The sequence below is a fragment of the Physeter macrocephalus genome, chromosome 20, assembly GCF_002837175.3.
Source record: "Physeter macrocephalus isolate SW-GA chromosome 20, ASM283717v5, whole genome shotgun sequence".
NCBI classification, from domain to species: domain Eukaryota; kingdom Metazoa; phylum Chordata; class Mammalia; order Artiodactyla; family Physeteridae; genus Physeter; species Physeter macrocephalus.
In genome coordinates this window covers 87,068,885-87,084,409 of record NC_041233.1, presented here as the reverse complement: position 1 = coordinate 87,084,409, position 15,525 = coordinate 87,068,885, and the positions used below count along the sequence as shown (strand labels likewise).

Below are 15,525 nucleotides of genomic sequence, written 5' to 3'. Positions count from 1 at the left end.
CCGGAGCCTGCGCTCCGCAACGGGAGAGGCCACAACAGTGAGAGGCCCGCGTACCATAAAAAAAATAAAAAATAAAAAAAAAACTGACACCTGAACTACTGTACACTTGAAAAAAAAAAAAGCGCACCAGGATTTACTTTTAAAGCCTGCATATAAGAAATGCAGACTGACAGTTACGGGACGCAGCTCTAAACTGTACGAAATACATAAAATCAACTTTCATGGATAAAAAAACAATTAAGTGCAAAAATCCAGCACGGAAAAGCCTTTGAATCAACGTACCTCCAGGGGAAACCTTTTTTTCTCCTGAAAATTCAAGGTTGACCTTTTCACAACAAAATTTCTGAGGAGGTGCAGATCCTCTGCGAGGATCTCAAATTGTCTTCCGGTAACAACGCTCCAGAGGGCACCGAGGCCCGGCGCCGTCACCCCGCGGAAGGCAAAGTAGGACACGGCTTGAATCGCTCCGGCCCCCGCGGCCAAGAGCGGCTGCCAGGAGCCCACACTGGGTGCTCGCAAGCCCAGGCCTCACTCCAGCCCCTAAATGGACTTTCATCTCAAGCTCTTTCATTTTCTGAACAGCAAAGATATGATGAATAGTGATTTAGCTCTAACCACAAGCATCCTTGCAACTCTCTCCCAAATCTCCCGAAGATCAGGATATCCAAGTGACATGGGGAAAAGCACAGAACTTTTTAGAAACACAGTCTTCTGGAGCCATTATTACTTTGCTACATCTCTTGTTTTTCATATATAACAATCATTGTTAGAATCTAATAAAATAAATTAAGCTTCTATAAAACCAGTAAGGCTTTTTAGCCCATATTAGTTCCCTTATACTACTCATCAGCCTCTCCTGCACCCTCTCTGCTCTCTCTCGGCTTTAATTTTATAAATAATATATGGTTATAAAAATATCAGCCATAGATAATCATCAAGGACCTACTACTCTACAGCACAGGGAACTCTACTCAATACTCTGTAATAACATATATGGCAAAAGAATCTGAAAAAGAATAGATATATATATATGTATAACTGAATCACTGTGCTGTACACCTGAAACTAGCATAGCATTGTAAATCAACAATACTTCAATATAAAATAAAAATTAAAAAAATAAAATAAAAATATCAGCTGTATAAAACTGTATCACAGGGCTTCCCTGGTGGCGCAGTGGTTGAGAGTCCGCCTGCCGATGCGGGGGACGCGGGTTCGTGCCCCGGTCCGGGAGGATCCCACGTGCCGCGGAGCGGCTGGGCCCGTGAGCCGTGGCCGCTGAGCCTGCGCGTCCGGAGCCTGCGCTCCGCAACGGGAGGGGCCACAGCGGTGAGAGGCCCGCGTACGGCAAAAAAAAAAAACCACTTCAGGCTTCTATCTAACCCAACCCAAGTGAGTACTTTATTTTCCTCAAGTTATTTTTGCTGCTTGCAAATTATTTTTTAAAGGACAAACATGCAAAGACAATTTTTTAAAGTGCAGCTCAGTTTCTGAAGGACGACTTTTGAGAAGAGTCATGTCAAACGCAAAGTAAAACAAATCAAACTAGGCCCAAGATATAAACAACTTCAAAATAACTTAGGAGGAACAGAGGAAGTCAAACCAGAACCCTGTAACTCAGCAGCCCAGGGGTCCCCACTGAATTCACGTCCATCTAGAAAAATGCTACTTATCAGAACCTCTGAAAGTTGAAACGGGGTAAGGTGAACGCTGCCACTCTTTTTTGTTAGCAAACTTTTCATTCTTTTAGCTCTGTGTGAGGGGCCTGTGTGTTGACTAGAAGTGTTCTAAGGAAGAAAAGGACTAGGAAGAGTAAATTCTAGAATAAATTCCAACGGGCAGAAAGGCAGGCACACAGGACCGAGTCACTGGGGAAGTGATTCTTCCCAGCTCAACCCCATCCCCGACTCTGACGCCACAGCTACAGATGACCATAGGATGGAATTAACGTCTAGTTTTAACCTTAGACGTTTAAATGAAAATAGGATTTAGACTCACCTATTGAATATCCCAAAAGCCCTCCCCAGGAGCCAAGACATTAGCAAAGTCCTTTTCTGACTGAGTGTATTCTGCTCATTAATAGTGACATTAGGTACCAGGCACTAGATACTGCGTGTCTCACCCCTGCCCCATCGTGTGTCAGAAGAATGTCATATAACTGGGGCTCGGGACCAGGCTGCCCACTTCAAGTCTACTTCTGCACCTGACTAGTTATATGACCTTGGGCCCTCAGTCAGCATCACTGTGCCCGCTGCCCACCTGCCAGGGGGCGTTAGCAATATTACCAATTTACCCGTTTCCCTTTTTCCCAGAGGACGCAAAGGATTAATTCCTGTAAAACTCAGCTCAGTAAAAGCATTTATTTATTATTTATTTTTCACAACTTCTCTATGAAGTATTTATATTATCCTTAGTTGCCTCACCCGTTGTCTAGTTTCATTTTCTCTAGAATTTAGTCTCTTAGTAATCTGATTCTTCTAGCAAATTTGCAATAAAACTGCAGCAAAAGATGAGAAAAAGAAGTGATGGAAAAAATAGGTAAGTATGGGAAAAGTCAAATTTTAATAAAAATCATACAGCTGTGGTCTTCTGACATTCAGACCGAGAACCAGGGAGCGAGTAGAGGCTAGAAAAAAAGAAAAAAATGCAGAAACAGAACTAAATGGTCGTCATTTACACCAATCCCCACTTCCAGGACTCGGTCCAACAAAGGCACAACAGCCTTCATTTGTTTAATCTCTTAAATCACTAGCCCGGGAGGTGTCTGGCTATTGACGGCTGCTAGGCTTTTTGTTCTGTTACCCTGGACTCTGAGAGCCTGCACAGAACTAAGAACAAGGGCTCAGGTGGACAAGACATCTCTCTGCTACAGCTGACTTCCCACCTGGCGCTCCGGGACCCGCCCAGCACCATGGGGAAGCTTCGTGAGATTCACAGACTTGGGGTGGGTGAACTTCAACTTCATGGTATGCAACTGCTTTTTCTCTGCCTCTGTGTTTTTTGTTATGGATCATGAAAACAGTCTGTGACAAACACACTTTATACTCCGTGAATGATCAAGCCCGAAGGGCCGTCAGGCCACTGTCATCTGAGGCTAGGGTTTCGTCTCCCTCCAGCTCACCATGACGTTCAGCCTTGTGCTTTTCAGATAACTTAAGAGCCGCTGTGGTGCTTCACGCCCCCTCCCTTCACCCAAAGTCTGAAAGCCCGGACCACAAGCGTTCAAGCTGTAAGAGCCGTGCTTTGAGCGCTGAGAAGATGCCCAAGTAGAAGGTTACACAGCGTTCAGAATCATTCACAAAGAGTGAAGTACACAAACACAGGATTAGGTATGGCTATACAATCCGAGAAAAACTGCCTTGAGAAAACCCGGTTGGAGAAATTAATAAGGATTTCCCCCGTTTGGGAAGAGGGTGCTTTCAACTGTAATACGACACACCATTTAGCAGAAACTTTATCTTTTGAACAGAGAGAAGGAGGTTTTTATCAGATATGGCCCGTAACTGAATCTTAATCCTTAAAGGACATTAACAAGAAGGAAAACGACACACACAAACATCTCTGCTGACTCTGGACATCCCACAACGATGGACGTGTTCAGGATCTAGCTGTAAGAGGCACATCTCACAGAGGGGAATGGGGGACCCTCTCTACCAAGATACGCATGGAAATGGTGAGTGAGAACATTAACGACCTCCTCGGCCCGGGAATGTTATGCAAACGACAGTACTGTACGCATGTTCTTCTTTACCCACTGAAAACGTAAAAGAAAGGAACTTTTAACCCTGCTCCACCCCAAACCCCAAACCCTTGAAAAGAAAGAACAAAAGACATCGGAATGGGAAGAAAAGGAGCAATTCTGAAAAGAAAGTCATCACTGGTTCCAGTATCTGAAACGCAGAACCAGAGCGGCAGGCAGGGCTCTAGTCCCTGGACCCACGGGTCTGACGGGTTCCGGGGGCGGGGTTAGATGTTCGTGCTGTAGACCACGTGACAGCCCCGCCCCGGACCGTCCCGAGGTGGTGACCTACTGCTTACGCGAGCTCCCCCCTGCCTCCGGGGCGCCCCCAGCTCAGGGAGGCTCCGGCTGTCCTATCACGTTCTGCGACTCAGCACCAGGAATCTGAGGCAGAAGGGGATTTCAATTTTCTTTTTTTAACCTGAAGTCTGTTGCCTGTGTACTTCACACCTCTCTTGAGTATTTAAAACAAGCAAAGGCATCTCCTACTCTTTTCACTGCTCCGTAATGATCGTGAGTGTGCTTCTCACTGTTGGCCCACAGATCCACCACCGCCGCTGTACTCTGACACCACCTGCTGGCCGTGACCTTCCGAGGGCTCTTACCTGGGGCTCCTGTGTACATGATGGAAAACACATTGATCGCGATGGTAGCAGCATAGAACACGGGAAGCGCCCGGAGGCCGTTGGGAACGGGATCCTCCTGCGGGGTAAGGAGATAAGGGGGCAGGTCAGGACTCCAGGGGCATCTGCAGGCAGCACAGGCGAAATGACACAAGTCATCGTTCCGGGAAAGCCCTGTCCCTGCCGCGGGCTGTGTGCACCTCCAGAGCCGGGGCTGGCCTGGGCTGACCCTCCTCCTACACGAGAGCTGTGGCAAAGGGCCCACGATGGTGCCCAGCAGACGCGTTAACGCGCTGGGATCCCATGATGTGGTGGCAGATGTGGGGACAGAGAAGGGCTGTTGGTGAGGCCAGCTTCTGGGACTAAAGCCCTGACCCGGAGGGCTCACTTTTCTAGCTACATTCACATTGGCCCAAAAATCCACTTTCAACAAATATTTTGAGGCCTGACCCTCTGAGGTTGCCCTGAGAAAGTCAAATGACTTCAACACCACGGCATTACTACTAGATTTTATGGTACTCCGTGACACGATCCAGGTTTGCTGTGTTGAAATATATAAAGCAAGGAAATACAGGACCACGTGCTATGACTTTCAGAATCCTTTCACGAGGTGGAGCATTTCACCTTCAACTATTAAAAAGTGAAAAGAACTGTGGGTTCTTTGTCTAAGAAAACATTTTTTTACAACCGTAGGCTTCTGGTACAACACTTCTGAAATCTAATATTTCAACGAGAACAGTACTGCACGTGTTTTAGGCAAAGTCACATCTGGGAGACTATTCGAAATTTAGAGTTTACAGAGGAAAAATATAGAGTTTGAGGGTTTAGATCTACAGAGGATTCTGAAGCAAAAATATGAACCGGGAACTCCTCGATGCAGAATTGGCACGTAGGTGTTGCTTAAATAATTCAAACACGGGCTAATTTCTGATGACCATGTAAGACCCTCTTGTACATTGGAATGAGTCTATGACCCACCCATGATAAAAGGAAAATTAGGTCTAAGCCTTGATGTGAGCTACAGAAGTCAGGATAAGTACAGACTATCTCACAGGTTCCTACTGTCAAATGCAAACGTGTGCAGATCAAGTACGTTTGCAGAACGTAAACTCATCAAGAACCCGCCTGGAATGTCTCAAGCGGCCACTAGCACTTGTCAGGAGGCCTGAGGTGAATGGAAGTGAGATGTCAGGAAAGGAGGAGCTGGGGTGGAAGGTGATTCGGCCGCATGGGAGTCCAGCCACAGCCACAGGCAGGGCAGGTGAGCAGCAGGTACAAAGGGATGGGCAGGAGCCTGGGATGAGGCACATCACCTCCTGATCTGCCGTGGACCTGGGACAGGAACCCAGGCTGAACTGAAAACGAAACGCTGAGATGCTCACATGCCTACTGCCTCCGCTTCCAAAATGCTGTTTTCTGGGGGACGACGGCTGCTACAGAAAGACTCCCAACCCATAACTTCTGAAGGCGTAAAGTCTTCAGTTTGCGTCTTGTAACTGAATCACCTTATGTTTTCTCAAATAACCTATTCTTAAAACGCAAATGGCAGCTGTCTCATTGAGACCTGTCTCCGTTCCTCCTCCTGTCTCGATCCCTCCCTCCCCTCCCCCTTCCCCCCTCCCTCCCTCCCTCCCCCTCCCACCCCTCTAGGTGGTCACAAACCACCTAGCTGATCTCCCTGTGCCATGTGGCTGCTTCCCACTAGCTATCCACATCTCAAGTATTTATTCTCCTGGGAAAGGAGAAAACCCAGAGTGATGGGAGTTAGGAGGGTGGGGCATACATAGTGTGGGAAGGTGCACTGCCAGGAATTTGCCACCGGGATTCTGTGTCTTTCCTTTAGAAGGGAAACGATTTGTTTCTTACTGCAGAAGCTTCGGAGCCCCCTTATACTACAGCTGCAAGCTGTCTGCTTTGCCAGGGAAGCAGAGCACCCAGAAGAGGCCACCAACTGGGCAACTGTGTGTCCCTTTGTCTTCCTTGTATCTCTGGTCTCCTTACTGTCCTTCCTTCCTTCCCCCCTCCCTCCCTCCCTCCTTCCTTTCCTTCCTTCCCTGCACCCATCACCTGCCCCCCATCCAAGCAGCCATCCCTCTCAACAGATACTCAACCAGCGTCTCTGAAGGGCTAAGCAGCACTGGGTGCCGTCTACGCATGCGAAGAGACAGTCACTGTTTCTACTCTCACAGATCTTACTACGGTCAAATAGCGAACAGGGGGCCAAGCAGGAGATAAATCGCTGCACAACGACGCGAGTGCAATGATAAGAAGGCAGCGAGCGTGTGGGGATACAGAGGGAGGTACCCAAGCGGAGGCTGGGGCAGGAGCACCTGGGAAGTGACTCCTGGCAGGGGGCAGATGACGGGGGTGCATGGGGGGCAAGAGTGGGTGGCACCATCCAAGATGTTACTGGGTCCTAGGACAGCTGGACCCCAGAGAAGAGCTGGTAAGTTTGGGATCATCCAAGAGACTGAGCCCGCCTAGAAGAGTTGCGTCTTCAAGCAAGGAGATGGCTGAAGGCAGGCGTGTCCCGATGTGCTCGCGCGTGCTGCGCAGCCAAAGGCAAGCAGCAGGGCTTATGAAATGCCGCAACCACCCCTCGACAGGCAAATCAAAATGTAACCAAGGTTTTTTTGTTTCTGGCCAAGAATACTGATCTCAGTAAGCTTCCATTTTCATCTCTTTTTTTTTTTTTTTTTTTTTTGCGGTACGCGGGCCTCTCACTGTTGTGGCCTCCCCCGTTGCGGAGCACAGGCTCCGGACGCGCAGGCTCAGCGGCCATGGCTCACGGGCCCAGCCGCTCCGCGGCACGTGGGATCCTCCCGGACCGGGGCACGAACCCGTGGTCCCTGCATCGGCAGGCGGACTCTTAACCACTGCGCCACCAGGGAAGCCCTTCATCTCATTTTATTTTCGATAAAAATGTACCCACACCCCCCGCCCCTCGTAGGTGTTATTTCCTTCTTTTTATCCTATCCTCAAGGATAGGAAGAAAACCAGTGTTTGAAGCTTCCTTTCTCCGTTAAAAAACAGAAAACACCTTACATTAGGGTAAAGAAATTCTCCAGCTGTTTTTAGTGCTAGTTAATTTCAAAATCGTAACACTATCTTTCTCTATTGTGTTTACTGTTCACAAAATAATTATCTTTCCTTTTTTGAGGTGTGAGCACGGTGCCCAAGGATGCTGACCAATGAACTACGTGGTATGGCAAGACACCTCATGTCCGGTGCTGGTTCTGGGGGAGCCCCTGGGTGCTCTACCCACCTCCTCCCGCCTACTTTAGAATAATGTCTAACTCCAACTTCAGGGGGCTGTGCCGTAACAATTATTCCTCTGACCCCTCTCACTATTAACTTCTATTGAGTAGAACCAAAATTAGGTCTAAAACTTAATTTAAAAAATAATAGCCTCACTTACCTTTTTTAAGATGAACATTCTGATCAGTACAAACAGCACGCCAGACATGAAACCAGACAACAGCGGAGATATAAACCAAGAAGCAACTGAATAATTAAAAGAAAATCTAATGAATGTTAAAATTCTACATAATTCAGGTCCTATTTATATAACATAGTGATAACCAACATATAGCACATACATTAGTAAACATTCCTGGAATTGTTCACCTTAACTCAGAACCCAACAAACCCACTGCCTTGGCAGACTGACCTCCACACAGGGGTCACCGTCCTCACACACAGACCCCAGGCCACGGCACACACACTCGTCCTCCCAGCTCCGGCCTCCGACGACGGTTCCTTTCATTCCCACTGAGTCCCTTCTGCCCGCCCTTCGTGCAGCCCCGTCCCTGTGGCAGCTGTAAAGCCACTGGAAAGGGGACCACCTTCCCTTTCAATTTCCAAGGCCGGCCTGGTACTGTCACCCCGCAGCCTCTGGCTGCACACTGGAAACACCTGCAGAGTTTTCAAAAACTAGTTACGTTCTGGGTCCACCCACAGAATTCTGATGTAAAAGGTTTAGAATGGGGTCTGGGCACTGATATCTTTAAATTGCTCTCCCAGGTAATTCGAAAGTGCAGCCAGAATCAAGCACCACTGTTCTAGAAGCCTGGGACCTCGGGTGAGTTTCCTGGGATGTCAGGTGAGTTTCCCGGGAGCTCAGGTGAGTTTCCTGGGGTCAGCAGAGTTCCCTGGCAATCTGTGTCCTGCTTGCAGTTCAGGGATCCGCTTATCCTAGGGCTCCTAAGGCCACTATGATTCGTAAAAGGATGGAGATGGGCGCGAGAGAGTGTTTTTCACAATGGGCGTGTTGGTACTTACGGGGCTGAAAGGACTTCCCCCTTACCGAAGAAGTCAGACCCAGGAAGCAGGTTGTCAAAGCTCTGCTAGCAGTCCCCACTGGGCGGCCCACAACCCAGAAGGAGCACCAGGCAGACTGGGGGTCTCCTGGATGCAGTGGGGTAAGTAGCGCCAGGCTCACTTCCACGCTTCCCCATCACCAGGAACTCTGACTCCTGGACCAGGGCCCAGTTTTTCTCTGCCTACACACTGATTTCAACCAGATACATTTCTTAACGCCCTGTGAACAACAGATACTGATTTTCAAAGCTGGATGACAATGTAGCACTTGAAAAGAGCATCTGGAGTTAAAAACTGCATAACAGCTCACAATCTCTGCTAACAGAAATTTTAAGGGAAAACGTTCATAGACCTATCCCTACAGGTCTTCTAAACGCTAACACTTAAAGAAAAAAGTATAACGGTGACTTTTCATAACATTTACTCTAGAAAATGTAAACTTTCCTGCTTATAAGCGAAAGAAAATGGCAATTACCAATCTTGACCAGCTCCATCCACTGCACACCTTTTGTACCAATTGCGACGAGGGAGAATCCAATGGTGGCCCCAACAATACAGTGAGTCCCCGAGATCGGGAGCCTCAGGAAGGATGCAATGAGCTGCCAGATGGCCGAGCCTGCGGGTCGAAGATAAAAAACAAAGACAGAAAAAAGTCCGATATACAGCCGGGTGTCTCAAGCAGCCACAGGAGGAAGAAACCCAAATTACCCTTCTCCTTCCCAAGGCCTCCCTGGGGTTAATTGTCTCTGGATTGTTGCTTTACAAAGCCCCGAGAGAAACCACTCCAATGACTTTAGCCAAAGGAACATTCTTCAACACTGAAGGGATAATGCTGACTTATTCAAAGGAAAGTATTTGAAAGTATTTAAAGAAAAGCCTCGTGATGTCAGTTCCTAGTTGCCTTTGTCATGGTGAAGCCAGGGTGCTGGTGACAGGTGAGTTCTGATACGAAGCGTGGCCAGGACCAAGCAGAAGACTGAGGACTAGTGAACATGGAGAAACAGGAAAGGCTGCGTATTGCAAAAGACGCTGCTGTAGTTACGCCTTTCGGTCACATCACGAGGAGGCCAGATACTGCCTATGTATATTAGTCGGTACAAGAGAGAGTATAAAATACAAACATCAAATCACGATGCTGTACACCTGAAGCCACTATAATGTCACGTCGAATATACTTCAGTAAAAACAGAGAGAGAGAGAGTGTGTGTAATCCCATGTTACTTTTTGCAGTTTTGCCTCTCCTGTGAGAAGTAACTATGATATTTAACCCCATGCTGGGCATCTACCCTCAGCCCCTGCCCGGGCGGCTGGGCCTTTTTAGGCCTGCTTCCTCCAGGCCTTCTAATTCTCAGGAATTAAGAGGATCCCTGGGTTTGGGCTTTGTGTCCTTTTACCTCAATTTCGCCACCCTTTTCTAGGCTTCATGTTCTTCCAGGCTAGAGTTCACTTCAGATATTTTCATAAGCAGATCAAGTTCTGCAGGGAGTATTAAAAGCATCGGCTGGGGAGAGGTCACTTTCTGAAACAGCTGTTGGAAAGCTCACACGGGGCTGCAGGGGACAAAGGGCCTGGCTGATAAGCAGGGCACGGCATTAATCCCAAGCGTTAGCTCTGGAAATCTGGCTGCTTGGTAGCAGCACTTTTAAACAGACCCCTGGCATTTTCTCCAAAAACATCTGCGTTACGGAGGCTCGTGAGAGGTCGTGCAGGTCCCGTTTGCGGAGCAAGGCTGACAGCTGCTCTGGGAGCGCCAGGCAGGCTGACCTTCGGGCCGCAGCAGGCCGTGACCCCGAACCTACCCCCGAAACGTGTGCTGGGAGGAGGAGGGCCAGCCTTGGTCTGCCAAACCGGTGACAGGCTTGATGGCAGCAACCAGGCTCCCCCGCGGGCAGCCCTGCAAGCCCGGACATCTAAGCCTTCGGCTCCTCAGGGACTAGTTGTTTTAAAAATAAAGCCAGACTTTGGAGCGTGTTTCACACCACAGAACCAGAACTTAAAAAGCAGATATTCTTACAAAAAGTAAAATACCCTAGTGATGTTAAGAGAATGGGATAAACTCACCCACGTGAATTCAGACCATGAGGTTTTCAATCCTGAAAGCCACTCTCCTCTCTCTCGCTGACTTTATAACAGGAGGGTTTGTAAGGAAAGGTAGGGGGCCGGGCTGCCTGAGAGAGGAGGAAGTGGGGGTGGGCGCTGGGGAGCAGGGGACAGAGGGGAGGACGGGGCCTTGCGAGGTGAGAGTGGGCCAGAGGCCCTCCTTGACCTTGGGAATTCCTGGAGGTGAATGGGATTACATTAACTTTAAGAAGAACAGTGGGAAAAAGAGAGAGTTTAACCTAAGATAATGATTTCCTGCAATGAAGGAGGGGATTAAGCACAGGATGAGGCTGCCAGACAAAACCTGGGGAAAGCGGAGGTTAAGATGGGTGTCTGAGGCCACAGTCTCCTGGAGGATGAAAGAACGGCAGAGAAGGTACAGGTTACGCGGAGGCAAAGAAGACTCAGCACTTCCTAGGGTGGTTCCGGGAGATGGCTCGGTCGTGCTGTCGTGGGTATTTCCACGAAAAGATGGCGCGTTCTGAATTCTCAGTGGATTTTGGGAACCACTGGCGGTTTCATACTAAGTGGATCGACTGTTGCTTTAGGGCTGAGCTATAGAGTCCCCGGAGATGCCTTGTTCAGGAAGTGTGGCTGGCATGAACAATGTCTTCTACCCAATCAATTTAACACTACCACAACTTTACCAGCAAGCACAGAGACCCATGGGCTTGGGGGTGAAGATTATAAAGAGAAAAGAGAAAAAAAAATAAAGAGGCAGGGGGAGAAAAGGGACAAAGAAAGGGATGTTGACTTTAAAAGAGGAAGATTGGGAGAACTCAGGCATCTGAACAGAATCGTCGTGGTTTGGGCTAATCATGATTATACCACCATCTTAAAATTCCCCAGTTCCCATGTGTAAGGAACCCATTTTAAAAGTCTAGGTAACTCTCGCCAATTCCCAACAAAATAGGCTTTGAGATTCTTCTAACCACACACCCCAAAAAAAAAGACACCAAAGCAAACAAAATCAAGTTATTCAAGCAAAACCCCCAAACTTAAAATTCCCCAGTTCCCATGTGTAAGGAACCCAATTTTAAAAGTCTAGGTAACTCTCGCCAATTCCCAACAAAATAGGCTTTGAGATTCTTCTAACCACACACCCCAAAAAAAAAGACACCAAAGCAAACAAAATCAAGTTATTCAAGCAAAACCCCCAAATGCTTTGGGTGACCTAAATTCTAGTGGAGGAGGTAAGTATCCTTCATTCTTTGAGTGTAGAGACCAAGGCCAGAGGTGGGAAACCCCCAAAACTGGACAACTTATGCTGTCTACACGGCAAGTTAGTGGTGACATGGAGCTCAGCCCGCAGGCCTTCCGTCCACCCAGGGCCCTGGGGCAGCCTCACAAACAGACCTCCTCGATAAGCACCACCACTCCCCAAAGGGCTCATCCAACGCAAGGAGGAACCTCTGTTAAGATTGAACTTCATCACTGTAGAGCACAGGGAACTCTACTCAATACTCTGTAATGACCTGTATGGGAAAAGAATCTATGAAAAGGGCCGATATATGTATACGTATAACTGACTCACTTTGCTGTACACCTGAAGCTAACACGACATTGTAAATCAACTACACTCCAATTATAAAATTAAAAAAAAAAAGATTGAACTTCATCAGTGCTTTTCTTTATTTCTCCTCTACTTTCAATATAGCTTGTCCGCATCATACCGACTGGCAAAATCTTAATTTCCGCTTGATATGATGACGTCTTAGATATTGATCATGACTATTGAGGGTGAATTTGACAAACAACTGTCAAACTGTCAGGGAAACGTCAATTATACCAGACTGTGATGAGAAGTACATGTTCAGTGAAGGTGAAACTTCAATCATTACAGTAGCTGTTGTAGTAAATGATTTTTTTTTTATAGTAAATGATTTTTAATTCTTAAAAATAATGATGAGTTAATGTAATCATGAGCCTTACATCTTTCCAACAACACGTGCAGCTGACAAAGAGGAACTCCTCAGCACATATGACCAGCTTACTGTGCTTTAGTAGTATTTAATTCCTTACCAGGGACATGCATCTTCCAATCGGAGGCCTCAACTACTCTACTTCTCAAACTAACCCGCTGTAACGGAAAGATGATGGGCCATCTTAAACCTGGCAAGTGACCTGCACATTCTGGGGGCTTAAGAAGTGCTGGTGTTGGTAAACCCCTGGGGATCCGTGGGATGTAGCCGTGTTCTTGGTCCACCAGCATCCGGCCTCCCGGTGCAGGGCTCTCCCCACAAAAGCACGTGCCCTGTTGAAAGCAGAAGGTGGCAGGACCCCACTCTCCCCCACCACCCGTGTAGACACACTGCTGTGCATCAGCTCGACCTAGAGGCAAGCAGAGGAGGAGCTTGTTGGCTGCACCTAAGGCCCTGCTGCCCGAATCTTCCAGCTCAGCGAGGGCAGCACCCACGGTGCTGCCAGTGTGGAGTCGCCTCGGGCAGGGGAGGAACCACACGCCCGACACCACCAATAGAAGGTCCTACTGCAAACAGGTGACATACAAGTGATCTTCCGGTGGAAAACAAAACAGGCGTACTAGATGGAGCTCCCAGGGGTGGAATCAGAAAATCCAAACAAACACTGACAAAAGGAAGGCAAATGACAGAGAAGACCAGAATTTCTTGAAAACACAGTCACTTAAGAGTCAATTGGTAACTGCTCTAAAACATCAACGGAGAATACAGAAGTTAAGCTAATAAATACTGTTTTGGGGGCAACCAAGTTTTCAAAACATTACTTCCTAACTGATGAAAAATCTATGAACAAATAGAAATGAACCTTCAAGGTTTATAAGTAAACCTAATAAGTAAACCTCTCAAACACATTCACTTAGACGTGTTCTTTCTTTAATAACTTTCAAACAGCTTTAAAATGACAAAGAGCTATGCTACAGATATCTTTTTCTGGAATTTATGAAAAGCACTGACTTAGCCAAAATCTATTTGAACAAGCAAGTCTGCCATACATTCAAGGAAAGAAATGGTTGCTTGATACTTGAACACTGACCAAAATCATAACTGAATTAAAACACAGAGAACACAAGTGAGATATAGTAAATGAGAAATCTGAAAAAGTATACATACATATATATATGGCTGAATCACTTTGCTGTACACCTGAAACTAACACAACATTGTAAATCAACTGGACTTCAATTAGAAAAAGAAAAGAACCATCAAACCAGTTTTTGAAAAGTTAAAACAAAAATCTCATTTATGGCTATGACAAATGAGAAATGGGTCAGTGGACACATTCCCGCGGGTGGAAAGACGAGGCTACTTACCGACCATGGCGCTGACCTCCCCGGCCATGAGCGTCTGCACAGTGTGGTTGTACAGGTTCACGTCAATGATGCCTTTGCGGATGGTCTCTCCGACTTTGGCCCCCAGTAACACCGAGCCGGTAGTTTCAAAGATTGAAGCCAGGATGCAGGCCTGCCTCAAGGTCACCACGCCCGAGCCCACGGCGGTACCAAACGAATTGGCAACGTCATTGGCACCCACGGAAAACGCCAAGATAAAAGCTATGAAAAAACCCAAGATGACCATCCACAGATACTCATCTGTGGCCATTCTGGAAAGGCGGCTCCGGGTACTTTTCTTTTGCAGAAGTATTTGAAAGCCACCGAGCTTGAGGTTCAAACGTTGTCAGGCCGAGAGTTCTCGTAAACAATGAGTCTGCTCTGGAAAGTGCCGGATGATGCTGGAGCTGCACAAACTGCTAGCTGCTGGTTTTCAAACTACTGTCAGGACAGTTCATTGGGTTGTGTTCAGTCAGCGGTAAAACACATTCCATATTTCCCTTCCCAGTCGGGGGAAGCTGTGAGGTCTCCCCCTGTAACAGGAAGAAGACAAAAGAGATCAATTACCCTGAGGAACCGGTGACAACAGTTTGTTCTTTCAGAAAGAAATGTTTGGAAACTGCTGATAGGATCTCACACTGGCATGTGGCAGATCTGACCATAAAGCAACGCAAGGAAGATTATAATCAGGCTAACTGCCCAGCCCACCCCCAGAAAAGATGATTCTAGAACGTCACAGGGTGAAGCTGCTTCCTGATCACAGACTGATAGGAAGTCTTAATAGGATACATTTTTATGCAATTTGAAAAATATATGTGGTCTTTATTTTAGAAAGAAAAAATTGCCTTGGATGAGCAAAAGATAAGGAAACGAGAAATTCAGAGTTACCGAGTTTTTCAAATACGTGGGCCGTGCCTAATTTCTTGGAGCAGGATGACCCGATGTGGCTCTGTGACACTGTGGGGTGTGGCAACTGTCTACCTGACCATTTGCACACCCTGAGCTCAGCAGGCCCGGGTCAGACACGAAGTGACTCTTTCAAAAGGTAACAGGGTGGGAACTGAAGGGGCTCCCGGGGGACAGGGAAGCTGGAGCGAAGCCACCCTGTCAGAGCAAGAAGCAGATCAGGTCACTACGCCCTGCTTCCCACCTCGCTCAGGGAAGAGCCAGAGGCCTGACCACGGCCTGGGAGGCCCTCCCAGATCTCCGTGGGGCTCCCCCAGCAGATGTCCTTGGGCCCCCCCAGCAGATCTCCTTGGGCTCCCTCCCCAGATCTCCTCGGCGCTCCCCCACCAGATCTCCTCGGGCTCCCCCACCAGATCTTCTCGGGGCTCCCCCCAGACCCCCCAGACCTCCTCGGGACCCCCCCAGACCTTGGGGCTCCCCCACCATATCTCCTCGGGGCTCCCCCCCAGATCTCCTCGGGGCTCCCCCAC

The 15,525-nt window shown here is 47.9% G+C and overlaps 1 protein-coding gene across 11 annotated transcripts in view; it reads right to left on the bottom strand.

Moving 5' to 3' along the window:
• SLC20A2 (solute carrier family 20 member 2) overlaps nt 1-15,525 on the bottom strand; it is a 107,395-nt gene that overhangs the window by 34,618 nt on the left and 57,252 nt on the right. For all 11 annotated transcript variants that reach the window (XM_028481021.2, XM_028481017.2, XM_028481019.2 and 8 more), the window contains 4 exons: nt 14,072-14,622; nt 9,158-9,298; nt 7,781-7,866; nt 4,345-4,441 (listed from right to left, as the gene is read on the bottom strand). In XM_028481021.2, the coding sequence (XP_028336822.1) occupies nt 4,345-4,441; nt 7,781-7,866; nt 9,158-9,298; nt 14,072-14,360 (613 nt within the window). In that variant the 5' untranslated portion in view covers nt 14,361-14,622. The remainder of the gene's footprint in view (nt 1-4,344; nt 4,442-7,780; nt 7,867-9,157; nt 9,299-14,071; nt 14,623-15,525) is intronic.